The following is an 18,577-nucleotide window of genomic DNA, read 5'->3' on the forward strand; positions in this document are numbered from 1 at the left end:
AGCCCCATCACAAACACAAATTCCAAGAATATCTAGAACAGATGCTGGTAGTACTAGCGTCCCCTCAAACCACTCTAATAAGGGAACCAGTCATCCTTAAGCATATAATTTACCCAAATCAATAGAATAGATATAATACATTTTCCCCATCAGTACATTTACTATCACAACCTTAAGTCTAACTCTTGTAAGTGCACTAGGTGTCCTGGCTTCCTGCGTAGCGCTACTTGTGCACAGCCCAGCTATCAGCATCTGCGTCCCCGGTGTGTGAATATTGGGGACACAAGGCCAGGCGAGCAGAAGACCAGGCGGGAAATTTAAAATACTAAGTATTTTTAAATGTACCAGTTTTACATTTAAAAATAATATTCATGTTCTGATTTGTTTTGGATATCTATCTGAGCTTGTTTCTTTTGCTGCAGATAACAGTGAAGGACTTTAAGGATCACATATCTTCCTCAGTTGGCATTCCATCAGAGAAGCAGCGACTCATATATCAGGGTAGAGTGCTGCAGGAAGATAAAAAGCTGAAGGATTACAGTGAGTACATGGATTTATCTACTGCACAAGATGCTTTGAATAGTAAGCACTCGTTTACCAATAACCATCTTTGCTTCTTAGATGTGGATGGGAAGGTCATTCACTTGGTGGAACGTGCACCTCCTCAAACACAGACCACTACTGGGGGAGCTTCTTCATCATCCAGCACATCTTCCAGCTCTAGCAGTGGCGGTGCAGGTGGATCAGGACCAGGACCAGGTGGTCCTGAGAGAAATGGAAACAGCTACGTGATGGTGGGAGCCTTCAATCTTCCAGTGAGTAAATCTATTAAACTTTACTAGTGTAATATGACCCTTACTCTTTATATGACTTCATATTTGCATTCCTTTCAGATTTTACTGTTAAGTAGTTGGTGCTTGAAAAATTTATGCAATATAAAAACTTTTTTTGAGTTTCATGCATGCTCTTTTTTTCCCATCTAAATCTGCGTACACATGTTCAATAACAAAAGACTGAACAATGCATGAAAGAGCACTGTACACACAGCACCATTCTCTATGGAGAGAGAGAAGGCGGAAGAACTAGCAAGCTGTGCTCTCTCCCCTTCACTTTGATTAGGATCATTCGTCCACCAGGACGGATCCATGAATGACAAGCGCTGTACACAGCCAGATTCTTCAATTTCAGCCCTGAGATGATATTTGGGCAAGAATCATCTGACGTGTGTACGTAGCCTAAGGCTTTTACTGTACGGTCTGTAATAACAAACCTACTAGGTACCGCAGAGTCCAGAGGAAGGCAGCCCATGCATTTCACTCTAAAGTGCAGTTTTTGTTTCTTAGCAACGAGCATCAAAATCGTAAAAAAAAAAAAAATAGTACAAAGAATATTTCAAGTAAGCAATAGCTTGTGATAACTTTCAAACAAAGTACAGTTTTCCTGTTTACGTACCTCTCCGGCCACTATTCCTTTCCATAGAACCCTATTAAATTTGATCCTGGTAATTTCCAGCAGCTGTTGCTCTGCCCTTTGCCCACAACCTGTGTTAAATGCATATCCATTATCCTTTAGGCTGTACTTGGTGCTCTTTGAAGTACCCAGGTACTCCAACTTGATTGATACCATTTAGTCTTTTGATAACTTAGATCAAAATACCTTCTACATGTGAAATGGTCTAATCAAGCCTAACTTTTCCTGAAGCTACATATTTCTTCAGCTGCCTATACCATGGGTCCATACATTGTTTTGAGAGTGAAGTGACCCGTGCTAATTTGTTTACCAGTTAGATACCCTTTATTAAGGGTATCTTTTAGTTAAGGGTTCTTAACTATTTTGTTGTTAGTAAGTCCTAAGCATTCATAGCACACTGCATTAAACTCATTCTATCTTCTTCCAGCAGCATGTCATGTCAGGTCTTGGTGAAGCTGGCAGAACTCCGCGTGTTTCCACAGTCAGTGGGGTAAGTAATTATCTATAGGCTTCTTGTATATCCCCTGTCCCTGTACGCAATGTGACCTCTCCTGTGGTGTTTGCATGTATAACCCTTTCCTGGATGGGTTGTTTACATGTAGAATAGGAAATCTAATATGTTCAGAACAATTCTCTGATTTATGCTGTTTACTGTTGTCCTCCTCTTCTCTTCTCCACCTGTCCTGTTCCTCTTTCCTGTCTTTCTCTGTCTCTTCTTGCTGTCTCTACATCCTTTCTGAATTCTTGTTTGCTCCTGATTACATCCTACCCCTTATCTTCCTGCCTGATCCCCTCTGGCTCTCTTCTTCCTTCGTACCTTCTCTGCTTAGAGTGATGGCTCCTCTCTTGATGTCCATATAAACTTGGACCAGCAGCTCCCCATCCAGGTACGAGACGTGGAGATTCTGCCTCTTGTCCTATGACATGTATTATGGTTGATCAGTTGCTCCTCTGTTTGTCAAATTCTCGAAAGTGACACAATTTCAATAAGAGGAAAAAGTTACAATTCTTTTCATAGCTAAAACATTTTATTCTGAGAATATATAATGGCAAATGTTTATGGTGAAAAATATATTTCAATATTCTGCTTTAGATTTGACATTTTTAGCCAAGTATGCTAAAAAAAAATATTTAGGAGCTTGTGGAAGGAATTAAAGACTAAGCTAATGCCTAAGGCAATGTAGACACATGCAATAATTATCGTTGGAAACGAACGACTAGCAACCGACCGTCCGATAATTAACAAAGTACATAACGACTGGCCAACAACGCAGATGAACAAGGAATATTGCTGGAAACTAACATACGATCGTCCTGGCGCATCTGACTGGCCGACGATTGTTCGCCATCTATTGTGTACAGTCGCTCAGTGTTTATGGATTGTTCTGATACTTTCTCCTGTACATGTCACTTCCTGTATCGTTCATACAATCGTATCTAGTGGGTGTACGTTATTGATGGATTATATTTGAACGATTATATCGTTTCAGCATGTACACAATTGTGCACAATACGATCGTTCAAACTAATTGTTGATCAGTCGTTAATTGTTCATTTTTTTAACAACAATTATTGCACGTGTATACGTAGCCTAAAGACAAGCCTGTAGCTCATAAACATAAAGTAAGCCTGTTACAAGCTTGGGTAATTCAACTAAAGTGAAGATTTGCTATGATATGGGGAATATCTAGGAATGTTATTTGTACCTAAGGAGTAATCCGCCGTCCTGAGAATAGCAGGACACTTATGCTGTGTGAGCCTTGGCACTCCTATACCTACAGACTCCTAGCTGTATGTCTGCAGTATGAGATCTAAGGCACTGATGTTTCTTAGTCCTACAAGATCATAGCCCAACCTCCACTTTCACAGCTTTCTACTGAAAGCACCTGTGCAGTATCATCAGTTGCTTTTTAATTTTGCATCAATAGTATTAATTGTGTACTGCTGCAATGCCATGTGTTGCCCTTTGTTCTCTGAAATTTGAGCAGACCTGAAAAATGTTGCATTTTTCATACTTTGCAGTCTAAAGCTTACTCAGAACCAATGTAGACAATGCCTAAATGTTAGACTTTGTGGTGTCACTACTGTGCTGCTTCCTTGTCCTCTGGTGGCTCTGACATAAAGCAAAGCCATGCCTTTACCAAGATGGCTGCCTTCGTACAGATGCATGGTTAGTGATGGGAGGGGGGTAAATCAGCTGGAGGGAGATAACAGAATTTTTTTGTGACTAAACTCAATTTAAAAATGATATCTTTGATATTAGCTGAATGTTGCAAAATGTATATGTTATGTAAAGTTTGTGCACATATCATTGTGACTTCACCACACCTTTTGGCACATTTTAGACATGCAGGCTACATGTAGCTGTCCTGCTTGCTGTTAGGGTTTTCAGTAAATAACATTCTGGTGATACTGCTGTAAGGTCACTTTCTCCCTTCCATTGTTTAACAACATCTTTCCTTGACCTTAGTGATCCCGCACACGCAGGGTAATCCTCATTTCAGGCATTTGTTATAAAGACTGATATTAGGTACAACCAAGAGGTGTACTTCCTTTATTCACTGAGGTGTCATTTAAATTGAGCCATCACGTTTTTTTCTTTAGAAAGTTGCAATGTCCTTATTTCCTGTGCCCTGCAAGTATTCTGTGGGACCATTGCCTTCTATGTAGAAGCAACACCTTCAATGCTGAGCCAGACCTAAAGCTCTATTTGTACAGAACGTTTCACTGATTGGGGAGACCAGTGCTTCCACATAGTATTTCTGCATCGTGCTGAGGGGACAGAAGCTGTCTTGATTCTACAAAAAAAACACTATATGATTTGGGTTCGCAGCATTAGAATGCCAGTTTTTAAAATGGTGAATAGCCAAGGGCCCCATATTCTTGTTATGGTGCCTTGTTACACATATGTATCCTTTTGGACTGGATTGGTTATCTGGAATATAAAGGGCTGATTTTATCCAATGCTGAAACCATCTAATGCTTTCTTTGTCTCTGTTTTGTTTCTGTCCACCTTTTTCTTGTTGCTTTTGGTGCTCCTTGCCAACTTTCTTCTGTTGGTCTTCAATATGCTTTTACCATTGCAACTTTAAATCTTTTTATTTATTTTATCCTTCTATATCCTTCACACCCATGTCTTTGTTCCTTCCTACTACTCCCTATACAGAGTGAGCCTCGCGTGCGTCTGGTTCTGGCACAGCACATATTGCAAGATATTCAGTCTATATTGAATCGCTTGGAGGTGAGTGTTTAACAGATGGCTGTACTGTCTGTGATGTGTTGGAGATGACTATACCTGTGGACTGTACCTATGTTGTGTGAGGACGAGATAACACTGCTGTCACTACTCTTCTGTGCCGTGTAAACAGGTAGTTGTGGGTGAGAAGGACACTGATGCATTTTCTATTCTTTTGTGTTGTGCAGCAACAGCCTAATAATGATCATACTGCAGAACCCATGGAAACGTCTGGATCAGAAGGTGAACCTGCTAATCGTGAAATGCCTTCCCAAAGTACACCAAGCTCAGAGGGACAAGCTAGTACCACCCCGACAAGGTAACAAAATTACCTTCTGTTTGTAATCATGGGGTTTTATTTTAAACTTCTATTGTTCATTGTTCTTTGTGTTTTTTGGTCATATTGTCTGCAGTCATCCAACCCCATCTGAGTTTGTTGAGGTGCTTCAGTCTTTATGCCGGGTGGAAGAACGTCTGGCTCCTTTCATGGAACGCTACCGAGAAATCATCAGCAATGCTACCAATGGAACCTATGAGAATGTAAGTGCGTCTTCCTTCTGTCTTTTGGATCCTAGAGGCCTTTTATAAAGTTTGGTATAAATAGCAGAGCTATTGCTGGTACAGTTTTATTATGTTCTTTCCTGGTTCTTCTGGCTTAAGCACCCGCTATCATTTCAAACAAAATTGTCGTGTGTGTGTGTGTGTGTTTATTTATTTATTTTTTTTAAGAAATAAATCCTGCTTGTCTGTGTTTACTTTAGTTATGGAATTTCTTCCACTGGTTACACTCCTTTTTGTTCCTTTTATATTTCTGCTATCTGTGTACTGATCAGGGTACATTTGTCTGCAGCTATATCCTTCTTTGTCTGTCTTGTAAGATGCTGTCACATTACCTTGTTTTTTGTTTTTACTCTATATATTTCTTCTGTAGGAGGAGCGAGAACAGGCACAGCGAATTATAAATCTTGTGGGGGAGTGTCTTCGGCTGCTAGGGAATGCTTTGGTTGCGGTTTCTGATCTGCGGTGTAATCTGACCACGGCAGCACCTCGTCACATGCATGTAGTCCGACCCATGTCTCACTACACAGGGCCTATGATGCTTCAACAGGCTGCCATCCCTATACAGGTGAGCTGATAGGTTACCTTCCCCATTTTTATCTTTATTAACCACCTAGGTATTTCATTTCTGTCTGGATTAATGTCTAAAAGCAGTACATTGTCTTTCATGAAAATGTATTTTAAAGTATAATAAAGTTTGAAACCCAAAATAATAAATACTTTTTTAAAAAAAAATTTATTACATGATTTTGTGTTTTAAACGTTGTTATACTCGTACTATTATATTATACTGTAAATTAAATTTTCATGAAAGACAATGTACTGCTTTTAGACATGTAAAGTCAATGTATTGCAATCAATACAGTATTTTGTATTGAATGCAATACAAAATAATTTAAAATTCCCGCTGCGCCCCTAGCGACGGCTGTATGCAACAACGTCACTGGGACCTCCTGGGGAACGTCAGCGCTCTCGCCGGGGGACAGATCGAGGAAGAGGACGCGGCCAGAGCGTGACAATACGCAGATGGGACCAGGTAAGCCTCAATTTTTTACTTTTTAACTACCCTGCGTGTGGCTCAGGGTTACTACTTTTTTTTACTTTTACCCCCACCCCGACTCGCATTTAGGCTTACGGATGGGGAGGTTAATATCTTGCACTCTTTGTTTAAAATCCCATCTGCAGCTTTTTTGTTTTTTTTTTGTACACGTGTTTTGGTGTACTTCAACACATGGCTTCTGTGAAGGCAAATAGTGTGCACATGTTTTGTCACTGATATTTTCCATGTGTTGTCACAGTGCACTGGTGTGTACAACAAAGCCATAGTGTAAGTGTCACCTATGCACCTTCTTTAGTGGTGGTACACATAAATAGCTCAAGCCGGTCATTTTTTGTTGTATTTATTGATGTCTTCCCCTCAGATTAATGTTGGCACTACAGTAACAATGACTGGCAATGGAGCACATGCTGGACAGACAAGTAGTGAAGGAACGGCACCCTCAACCACTGCTAACGGTACCTCAGACACAGCACGTGGAGCTAATGACACCCAGGGTGCTCCCACTGCAGACACCACTCCACCCCAGGCTCCTCCAACCTCTGCTGTTCCCCCACACCCACGTGTAATACGCATCACACACCAAACTGTGGAACCAGTCATGATGATGATGAATATACAAGGTGAGTTGCTAGAACTTTGTATTTTGGTGAGCTACCCCCAGCTCTCACTGTACCTTCCTTCGTACTTTAACTGTGTGTATTTTATGTATTTGTTTTTTTTTTTTTTTTCAGAATCAGGATCTGGGGGGTCTGCAAATATTCCTCAGACCTCAGCAGGTAAGGCATGTTATACTTTGGAGTTTATTTTATTTATTTATTTTTTCCTTCCTACATATTGTTTCTGCTCGGCCATTCTGATGATCATGCTGTGTAGTGCAGGCAGGTCAAACGCCTTGTTTAATTTCTGTATCTTTTTAGCTTTTTGATTGTGCAGTGAATAAGCAAAACATTAGGTCTTTATTGCATTAATTTGTTGTAAAATCTATTTCTAACCATGTTTCAGCATTTAAACAGCCTTAAGGGGCAAACTTGTTAACTGCGTTACAGTGTGTGGCAGTAACTATTATGGAAACCAAAATTAATCCGGTATCAAAGTTTCTTTCTCGTCAGCACATAGTGTTAAAAAAAGAGCAGAGACTGATGAGTATCCCAATTATGCATTATTTTAACAAGCTCCTAACCTTCCTTTGTCTTTCATACTGAATGAACTGTACTATTGATTGGTGTTGTGTTATAGGTGGTCCCGCTCATATACACATGCCTGCATTACCTCCAGAATTCATGCAGGCCATTTCACATCAAATCACCCAGCAAGCCATGGCTGCTGCTTCAGGTGGGTACAAGGCAGCCGTGCATGTTCCAAGCCCTGAGCTCAAGCCTATATTGGGGGGTGGGGGGGTCTTACATCCTATCACTTGACTGACATACTTTGATCTGCAGGGAACATACAGCTAAATACCAGTTCAGCAGTATTAGGATTCATGTTCTTACAAATGCCCATTACTTACTTTTTTATTTATTTTTTTTTCCTTAGTCTCTTAAACTAGATTTATCCTTTGAACCTGTATTTTTAAGTAATGCCATGGAGATTCGACAGCTTTAAGATCTTGTTGCAGAAATAGACTTAATACAATTCTATTCTTCGTATGTAGTCAAATCTTTTTCCTGAACTTTACACATTTAATCCTCAATTTGTTTACAGGGCAGCAAATACCTGGTGCTCAGGCTTCTCCTCGCTTTGTCTTCACAAGACCAGGTGCCCCTCCTCCTCACCCACCTCAGACTGGAACTGGAACCACATCCACCACCACCACCACCCCCCCCACTGGGCCAGGGACTACTCCTGGGGCAGCACCTGGAACAGCAGTAAGTGAAAGCACATTACCTTGCATGGTTGGTTGTGGTCATTTTTATATTTTTGATACTTAAACTGCAGATACAGTTATATTACAAACATATGAGCAGTGTTAGTGTATCTAAATTTACTAATAAAAAGTGCAGTATATCACAGCCAACTACAGTTGGGTTTTTAAAAACCGAAAGATTGCATCAGTTTTTTTTTTTTTTTGGATTAATATTGTGACCTGGTGATCATGCCACACTTCACTTCCTAGGGTGAAACACTATAGTGTGTTATGGTTGAGCTACTACTGGAATCCTCATTGAAGAAAACACAATATGTCAGCAAGAAAAACTTAGGCTCATTTTAAACCCCCTGGAATGATTTAGTGCAAAATACACGTGTGTGTGTGTGTGTGTGTATATATTGTCTGTGTCTCTCTATTACTACGTGAGTTAGGACCGGTAGAGCGTGCATTAAGCTAGATCCTTGCTCTAGCAGCATTGTGTTACATGTTATATATTCAACCTCCATATTTGCAGTGCTCTTCTCTTAATAATGTACTTTGTTTGTCTACTAGGCTGCTCCAGGCTCTCTAACGCAGATGATTAGTGGCCTAGTGGGCCAACTCCTCATGCATCCGGTCCTTGTAGGTGAGTGATTAGTGTAGCAGCATTCTCTCTGTCCTGTTTTCTGGTTGCCTTCGCCCAACACGTTTTGTCTATCTCACACTCCTTGGGTTTTAGACCCCTTTTTACATTTTTATTGCGGCCTGTTGGCTAAGGTGATTTCACTCTTGTCGTGGTGATTGTAAGCAAAGACAAACTTAAGGTAACTCTTGCTATAGGTGTCCTTGGAGAAAGAAGTAAGGGGACAATAGTTCTGGTGACAGCTGTTTAAAATGGGATTTTTTTTTTTTTTCAAAAATGAACTTTGTAGATTGTACAGAGAAGAAAACGGATTTCAAAAGTCTTTAGATTTTACGTTGATCCTACCGTAACACTTTGTCTTAGGGTGGCAACACTTACACCTTGTGTGTATGGAGGAGCAACATTGTCACCTTATGACAGGAAGTAAGGGCTGCAAAGCTCATATCTGTAATATGAAGGAGGAGTTTTGTTGGGCTCTAATTCTAGAGGGCACACAGACCAGCTTTTGATTTCTAGCAGGACCGACAAATATTCTTTGCGCTTGGTAAATGGAAGCAAACACTCCTGATAGGATATTAACTCTCCTAGCAGTAATCCCGAATCACTCTTGGGGTGGCTAAAAAAAAAAAAAAAAAAAAAAAAAAAAAACCACTTACCTTGTTCTGTTGGCGTTCCCCAACGTCCTGCAGGTCCTCGGGAGACGTCTTCGATCTTCAGCCGGCGAATGCAAAGACGATCTCTGGGGTTTCGGGCGGGAAATTCAAATTTTGTATTGCATTCAATACAAAATAGCTTTGAGTCAATTCAAAAATCTTTATAATTTATATATTATACATGCTACTGTACAGTTATATTAGAGGTTTCTGTATTTAAGTTTTTTGTTTTTAATTAGCGTTTAATATTTAAATTCAATAAATTTTGACATATTTCAATGAGTTATGCCTAAGAATTATAGGCCTACAATGTAAAATAAATGTAATTTGACGCTTTTTACACGACTATACGGACTGAATTAGAATGCCAGGGGGGGTAAATAGGCTAAAAGGAAGCAAAAAGAAGTTTGCAGTTAGTTGCATTTTTTTGGGCTTTTTTTTTTTTTTTCCCCTCCCTCCTTTTGAACATTGTCGTCTTAAGTGTCAAATTCTTGGCTATTGTAATACTCACACCTGGCTTTCTTCCAACTTCTATAGCTCAGAATGGTGGCACAACCAGCACATCTTCATCAAATTTGTCTGCTTCCACCACTTCCAGCACAACATTCACCACTACCACAGCTTCCTCCAGCATTACAAACACTCCTCCTGACCCCCCTCCTCCATCCTCACAACTGCCTCCTGGTCTGGAACAGCAGCTCTCCCAAATCCTGGGCTCCTTACTGGGCACTGCAAGCTCTGGTGTGGCTAATATAGCTGTGGGAATGCCCGTATTCCCAGGATTTCCCGGAATGCCTGGAGCTTCTGGAATGCCGGCATTCATGCAGGGAATGAACGATCTCCTGCAGGTAATAGTATTTTTACATTTCTTTGTACAGCTTTCTTACCTGGATAAAGTGACTGTACATGGGCTCTATTACAAGAAACCTTTTCATGAACATTCGCATCAGACTGTAGAGCCCAACCTCTGTAGGAGTTGGCATTTTGTCACAATCCTTTAGAAGCAGTGTAACTAAAGCAGACATTTGGACGCCATTCTAGTTTGGATAAAGAATTACGGTTACTTGTCCCCCGCAGACTCACCAGGTCACTGATCCAGTAATGCTTGTCTTCTAGAATAAATGACACTCCGTATCATTCAGCCCATTTCACCCTAGATTTATAGGATGAATGGGGTAAATCTTGAAAAGGAATGGCCACCCTGGTACAGACACTTTCTTTCAAAAACCACCATATATAATAGTTTTTGGGTTTTGTAATATCTATACATCTTATATGCTGATAGACCAGAGAAAAGGTTTCTTTAGACTATTCAATTAGGAAGTGTTATTTGAGGGCTGAGCCTTCATCTGCCAAAAGTTTTGTTATATTTCTTTAATGGCTTTTTTTCCCCCACATAGTTTTATGTTTTTTCTATTTTTCTTTACAGTCACCACAAAATATTAATGTGTCTGTCACTGCACCTCAGACATCTTCACAGCCTTCTGCATCTGCGCCTTCACCTTCCCCACCAACTGCCTCGGCACAACCACAGGCAGCTGCCGGGGAATCCCTTCCACCGGAGTTCTTCACCAGTGTGGTGCAGGGTGTTTTGTCCTCTATGCTGGGCTCACTCAGTGCAGCAGATCAGAGCGGGACGGAGAGCATTGCAGCCTTTATTGAGCGCCTCAGTGGTTCCCCCAACGTATTCCAACCAGACACAGAGGGGCCTGGAGGTCAGTATTTTAAGGATCATGGAGCAAAATATACTCTAGGGAAAAGTATTTTTAAGCATTTCATCAGTCCCAGATTCGCCTACATGAATAGAACAATGAATGTCTCTACTTAAAGATTGAGTTGTCATTGGATACAGACCCACCCAGATGATTTGAAAAAAAAAAAAAAAAACTCAGTTGCAATGTTTTCTGAATAATGGCGTACTTCTAGCATTAATCCTGCTTTTCTGTTCTTCGAGGGTTCTTTGGAGATCTCCTATCCCTCATCTGTCATCACTTCTCACTGGTTGATATGGTGATGCTTTTACATGGTCAGTCCCAGCCGCTGCAAAACCTGCAACCTCAGCTGCGATCCTTCTTCTTGCAGGAATACCTACATCAGGCTGACCCCACGCCACAGAATATCCAGGTATAATATCCAGGTCTGCGCTCACTCTAGGCAATAATGCATGAAATACACATGTTATGGAAGTATATTCCAAGCAGAATGAGCCTCTCACCAGGGCTGCAGGTTGTTCTAGCCTTATTAGGGAACATATTACAGCTGATGCAGAAATGTTTGCAGCTCTGCTTCTCTTTTATATATTTGTTGGTTACCAAAATTTTGCACCTTGTTTATTCATCAATTTCTTTTTACATGAACTGTAGATTAGGCTTTAAACTTTACAGTTTCCAGTTGCATCAGATAAGTTTTGCAACCCCATACATGTTAATAGAAATGTCAAATGCGCCTTTCGGTGGATGATCTCCGACGCATTTCTGATGTTGCCAAAAGCCCATCAAAACAGACCCTTTAAGCTTTTAAAGATGAAAAAGACAAGTGACATTTAAACCACTTTCTTTCAGATGGCGTCTCGGAATCTTACGAACGGATTGGAAGAATATATCCGTGAGAGCTTTGTAAGTGATGGGTACCCCATGCTTGTTGTTTTCTTGCTCCTCTTGTTAATCTCTTGTTGATTCCTCATCATTTTATCCCTTTCAATCTAGGCCACCGCCCCTGTTCGTGAAGATGTCGACATCACAAGAACAAATCTTGAATTTCTTCAGGAGCAGTTTAATAGGATCACAACACACATCCTCCATTGTGCAGGTAAGTGGCACACAAAATTAGAAATGCAATCCGGAGTATTGCGGGGAAAGGCAGGGCAGATTATGGTTGTACACTGACACTTTAGTGTATTTAAACCTAATCCTTGGATGTAGTTTATCAATTTCCCCCAGGCTCGAACATTTTAGCATGTACAGAAAATCCTTGTTCAAAAAGGAGTTCTGTGTCCTTGTCCCTTACTATGCATTGTACAGCGAACTACACATAGTCTTGTTTCCTCCTTTGGCTTACAGTACCATCTGTATGCTGATGACACTCAAATCTTCTGTCCACCCCTGACCTGTCTCCCTCAGTCCTGGATTTCATGCTGCCTGTCAGCCATTTCATCATGGATGTCGCACAGATTTCTGAAACTCAACCTGGATAAAATAGAACTCATCTCTTCCCTCTCCCTGACTTATTTCTAATGGTTAATAACAGTTATTTGGCCCTCCCCTCATGCACGTTGTCTTGGCGTCACCTTTGATTCTGCGCACTCATTTACCCCCCATATTAAAAACATTTCCAGGTCCTGCGCAACATCCCCAAAATCTGCCCCTACCTGTCCCACAATCTATTATGAATGCTGCAGCCAGACTCATCCATCCTTCCCACCATTCCTCTTCCGCTGCAACTCTTTGTAGTTCTCTATACTGGCTTCTATTTCACCTGAGAATCAAATTCAAGCTCCTGTGCTTTGCCTTCGAATCCCTCCACAGTTCTTGTCCCACTTAACCATTCTGACCTGATAGAAAAAAAAAAACCCTTTGCTCCTCCAATGACCTACTAATGACTTTCCCACTCATAACCCATAAATCACATGCACAGCTCCAAGACTTCTAGAGCTGCCCCGACTCTCTGGAATGGTCTTCCTCAACCTTTTCGGCTTCCTCCTACTTTCTGCTCCTTTAGAAGAGCCCTTCATATCCATCCTTTCAAACTCGCCTACCCATTTTCTGTCTTTAAAACTCACTGCTTCACACCACTCTATATCACCCCCCTATTGTGTAGACTTCCCACCTCCTAGAGTGTAAGTTCTTTGGGGCAGGGTTCTCTCCTCCTCCTGTGTCACTGTCTGTATTTGTCATTTGCAACCCCTATTTATTAAGCATCGCTGTGTAATATGTTTGTGCTATATATATATCCCATTGAATTATACCCTTTAGCCACCTGATTTCTGAAGCACATTAGGATACCTGATGGTGACAACCATATTTGATCTTTTTCCTCTCGATTATGGAAGATAAATCCTCCATCAGTTTGGACAATCTGTCTGTGCATCAAGCAGATTCGCTTACTGATGGAACTTGTTATGGCCACCATGTTAGAAACTGCTAGATAATTGTGAGTGATGTTTGAGCCCCTGCAAATTGTGTACTTTTTATGCATGTTATATTTTGCTACAGTAGCTAAGAATCATTATACTTTGCTACTAGTCCACACACAAGCTGTTTAATATTTACTTTTAAATTTTAAAATTATTATAGGTATAATTTTAAAACATCTTAACCCAAGAATCACAATGTAATATGATGTAGTTTACCAGTCCTTAATATGTGGTGTGTGTGGTGCACACAGCCATTGTACTTATAAAGAAGTGGACTTACCCTGGCTGCTCTTCTGAGAAAAATGCATCTTGTACATGCAGAAAATCTGATGCAGCCACCACATCTCAGGGCTGGTAAGATGCAATACATATTAGGCTTTCAGATAATCTTTAGCGCCCCCTATCTACATTCCTGAAAAGCTCATTGTGGTTAAAGCGGAGTACCAATGATCAGCTCTGAAAGCGGATGTCTATCAAACCAGTAACGTGTGTTGTATTGTCTTGTAGATGCCACGTTTGGGCAGCGTCTTTTGGAGATGTGTAACCAATCTCTGTTTGAGTGGCTTGCCCTTAATTTGTATTGTCTGCGAGGAGACCAGCGTGCTCTCACATCTGTCATCAACGAGAGAATTGTAAGTGGCCTCCTACACATATACGTGTTGGTTTATCGCAATGTTTTTTTTATTCACACTTTTTCATCATTTAGTGGAAAAGACAAAAAAAAATCTGATCAGGGTTTATTGCAGAAAGGAATAGGTCATGTGATGTCCCTTCTCCAATAAGCATGCTTACTTGTCTGATTGCTCGCTTAAGCTGTCTAATTAGCACATCTCTGCTATGGATACTCCTCCTATGATTGCCATTAATTATCTCTTGTCTTTCAGAGGAGACTCTCCACTGATGTTTCCCCTACATTAGTTTCCTGGGTGACGTCCGTCTTGTCCCTGCGATTGCAAGCTCTTCTTGGTCAAATGCCAGTGACTGAAGGAGAAGTGCAGAGACACGTCCGCAGAGTGGGAGACCTTCCTCGAGTGAGTTTGGAGCACTGCTGCTAACATACCACATGTCCGAGGTTAAAGAGAACCTACCTAACCTGCATAGACACAGCCCAGGATTTAAGGGTTATGGCTACAAGAACAGTTCTGGGTAGTTTGCATTTATAGGAACATCTTGTTGATGGTATTCTTGTATGACTTTCATTCTGTTTGGGTTTCTCTAGGTTACAGAGGTGCCCCCACAAGATCAGCCAATGGAGACCTCTCCAGCCGAGGCCCAGGTAAAACCAAAGTCCTCTCAATGTGCCTGAGGCTCACACATAATTCAATCCCGTTTTTGTATTCTGCCATAGAATGATAATAGAAAACCAATATATCAATGGTCTATAATATATAAGTTCAAATAATTTCTGAGATTTAAATTTTTTTCGGATCACATTTTTCTCAACGGAGCGAGAACTGTTGGGGTGTGCAGAGATAACCCTACATTGTTTTTTTTTTTTTTTTCTCCTGCTAATCACTGATGCCATTATATTACACATTGACCCCTTTCCTGTAATTCTGTCTCACAGCCCGGTGCTTCTTCTCCAGTCCCTGCCACCACCGTGGAAGAGGCTCTCTTCCTGCCCACTCAGGCTACAGCACCAGCTCTATGCCCGGATTCAGAGTTCCCCCAACAAGAAGAGGCTGGGTCAGAGCCATGGACAGCAACTGTGCCACCAGTCAGTGCCATGCCTTCCCTATCCAAATATCCACCCATCCTGTGTTTGAACATGACCATCTGTGACCATTTTCCCTCGTTTCTCTAGGAGTGGGTCCCCGTTATTAGACAAGACCTTCAGAGCCAAAGGAAGTTAAAGCAGCAGCCACCGCTGAGTGATGCCTACTTGAGTGGAATGCCTGCGAAGAGACGTAAGGTAGGTATGCTTTGCTTGGTGCAATATACGTGCTTTTTGCTGTATTGTGATTCATCATTGCTTGTCTCTTGCTTACAGACAATGCAAGGAGAAGGACCTCACCTCTCCCTCTCTGAAGCTGTGAATCGGGCAGTGAAGTGCACAGGAGCTAAACCAGAAACCAGTATGGAGGGTCTGAGAAGAGAACTGGACAACAGTGAGGTACAAGGCAGATACAGAGAACAGGTAAGGGGAGGAGTCTCTGGAACAGGAAGGAAACACTCAACGGGGTCATAGCATTAAAATTCTTTGTCAACTACTCCCCCCACCAGCAATAGAGAAGTCTTGCTAATATACAAACATTGTATTGGTTTGATGTAATTAGATTTTTCTTTTTACTCCTTAGCTCTCTCAGGATATCCAGAAGATTATTCAAGACAATGAGTCCTATAATCCTCAAAGATTCCCAAACACACAGAGAGCTTTCAAGGGAGATCCTTAGACCTGGAGGCTGGGAAGACCCCTGCCCTGTGCATTGTAGAAATGTCCGACGTGTACCTCATGTTGTATATGACTTACATGACTTTTACCGGGTATAGAGACTCCTATGTGTTCACCGTGTCCCCCCCCCACCCTACCCCCACCTGTGTATGAAATCCATTGTGCTACAAGACTCTGAGCTTTTATATATGGAACTCCCTATTTGCATTAAGAAACCTCAGAAGGTCCATCAGATGTTGGGGAAATAATGTCAACACGCTGAGAATGGCCTGGAATCAGAATGAACTTTTCTTACTGCTATGGGATGACTTTTACAGTGTGTAATGGCTGCTCTACTATTCTTTTTAAAGCAACGCACAGTCCCTCTGTAACTCACCTCACAAATTCCATACCCTTTAAATAAAGTCTTTTTAAGACAACACTTGATTGTGTGGATACTTGTACCCTGCATACATATGGCTAGTGCTCTGCCCACATCCTGCCAATGTGACAATTAAATCTCTGCACTGCTTTGGCTGAAATCCACCATTCCTGTGACTATAAATTGCTAGAGGGGTGCATTATACTGTCCCGGGATAAACACTAGTATGCAAATTTTGCGTGCCTTCATGCCTGCATATTTATGGTTTATAGTAAACTATGAAAAAGATAGAGGGCAACGCTTGCAAAACAAGTCACAATATAAACTGTAATGCACCATACAGTTGTGTATAGTTATCTAGAGTTATTATAGCGGATGTCGTCCATGATTTTGCAGAGCTCCTGGTGGAAATGCATCATTACTGCTTAATATACTGTAGTTATATAGCGCCGACATATTGCACCGCCCATAGTCATGTCATTACCAGTCTATTAAAGGGGCTCGCAATCTAATGTCCCTACCATAGTCATATGTCCAGTCTAAGGACAATTTGGGGGAGGGGGGGGGTTAGCCAAATAACCAACTGCATGTTTTTTGATTGTGGGGGGGAAGCCTGAGTACCCAGAGTAAACCCACGCAAACATTGGGAGAACCTGCAAACTCCATGCAGATAGTGTTCTGGCTGGGATTCCAACCTGGGACCTAGCCCTGCAAAGGTCAGAGTGCTAACCACTGAACCACCATGCTGCCCAAGCTCTTACTACTAGCTTATTGATTCTGTAGTCTTGAACAAAAAAAAAAACAACGTTATTTATGGTTATAAATACTCCTGTTGGATGAATGAGGGCAGCACATTTTATGAATACTATACTCCTGGTGGTGCCATAAATAAACTACCATGAATTTCCCACCAAAGTGTCGTCATCTGATCTTTATACTCGGTCTGAACGAAGCCCCCTTTATACTATGTGTCTTATTTTAATTATTTTTTTAAAAATCGGGGGTGGCTTACTTAATGGGGATGTCCTAAAATCGGGGAAACACGGTAGGACTGTGAAAGATATATAGCATGCCCAACATTTACCAAATTATGCACACCAAGGAATGTGGTGCCAAGATTCCACCATGGCAAGAGCCCTAGCTCTAATTTTCCCATAGGATTATGTGTATTTAATGTGTTTTTGCCATTTTATTTAATGGTGTAAGATGAACATTTCTATAATTAATATAGCCACAGCTCACAGTACATTGTTCAGTGGTAAGAAAGCCTCTAACATTGCTGGCCATTGGGATGAATATCACTCCTACAGATGGCCTAAAAATTAATTACTCTCAGAGACAAATTGCTCAAGGAACATCTGGAAACCTGATCTGGGGTAACATGCACGGTCTCCATATAGGGTGGGGATCAGGACTAGGAATAACAACTTTGTGAATGCCAATGCATGCTTTGCTAAGGTATCACCTTAACATGGGGTTTAGAATCCCCCCTACACTGGTGCTCATTGCAACATACAGTACACCCTTGGTACCTGAGGTTTAAATAAGATCGTCTGCCAGCATGCCCCCAAAGTTCTTAGCATTCTTCTCATTCGGAACACACCGGTAACACTGGGCACACACTTAGCCAGTGTTCCAAACCTATTTTAAAAGAGCCATTGGGGCTGTAGCCAATTACCCTAACTGCATGTTTGGATGTGGGAAAAATCTCACACTACCTGCAGCCATCATCCCACCCTATAACCTATATGTAGCAGAAACCTGGGACCCAGCACTGCAAAGGCCAGAGTGCTAACCTCTTGAGCCACTGTGCTCCTCCTACTTTAATGCTACGTTATAGTTCTGTACATTGCTAGCATTTCACAAGTTTTTTTCCTGGAGTTCCATTTAAGAAAGACCTCCGACCTCTCCTGGATCTGCTGAGCAATGCTGGCGGCTCCTATATTTTGCTTATGTCATATGATAATGATATGATAATATGTCTCATATGATAATTTGTACAACTAACAAATTATTCTAATCACAGTGTCTGAAACAAACTTGTGCATTGGTAGCCACGTACCACAGACAATATTTATTTCAGATACCTGGATCCCACTGTCCATGAATCTGACCCGGAGCAGAGGGGGTCCAACCACACTAAATGTCTTCTGACCTCTCCATCCTTCCCTATACAGATTTTATGGATTAGGATGCACAGAGATTATTTTAAAGAAAGTAACAGAGC

The 18,577-nt window shown here is 41.3% G+C and overlaps 1 protein-coding gene across 1 annotated transcript in view; it reads left to right on the forward strand.

The window, feature by feature from the left end:
• The window catches only part of BAG6 (BAG cochaperone 6), a gene marked incomplete in the record, with an annotated part of 23,802 nt that extends 7,392 nt beyond the window's left edge, over positions 1-16,410 (forward strand). The window contains 25 exon segments of the mRNA XM_072431672.1: positions 423-540; positions 622-815; positions 1,898-1,960; positions 2,301-2,357; positions 4,637-4,711; positions 4,894-5,024; positions 5,119-5,245; positions 5,637-5,831; positions 6,685-6,943; positions 7,055-7,099; positions 7,560-7,655; positions 8,025-8,188; positions 8,743-8,815; positions 10,003-10,313; positions 10,895-11,180; positions 11,420-11,589; positions 12,027-12,080; positions 12,171-12,273; positions 14,105-14,229; positions 14,482-14,628; positions 14,817-14,873; positions 15,165-15,314; positions 15,402-15,509; positions 15,588-15,734; positions 15,895-16,410. Of these exon segments, the coding sequence (XP_072287773.1) occupies positions 423-540; positions 622-815; positions 1,898-1,960; positions 2,301-2,357; positions 4,637-4,711; positions 4,894-5,024; positions 5,119-5,245; positions 5,637-5,831; positions 6,685-6,943; positions 7,055-7,099; positions 7,560-7,655; positions 8,025-8,188; positions 8,743-8,815; positions 10,003-10,313; positions 10,895-11,180; positions 11,420-11,589; positions 12,027-12,080; positions 12,171-12,273; positions 14,105-14,229; positions 14,482-14,628; positions 14,817-14,873; positions 15,165-15,314; positions 15,402-15,509; positions 15,588-15,734; positions 15,895-15,990 (3,351 nt within the window).
• Positions 16,411-18,577: the final 2,167 nt, after the last annotated feature.

The sequence above is a fragment of the Pyxicephalus adspersus genome, chromosome Z, assembly GCF_032062135.1.
Source record: "Pyxicephalus adspersus chromosome Z, UCB_Pads_2.0, whole genome shotgun sequence".
Taxonomy (NCBI): domain Eukaryota; kingdom Metazoa; phylum Chordata; class Amphibia; order Anura; family Pyxicephalidae; genus Pyxicephalus; species Pyxicephalus adspersus.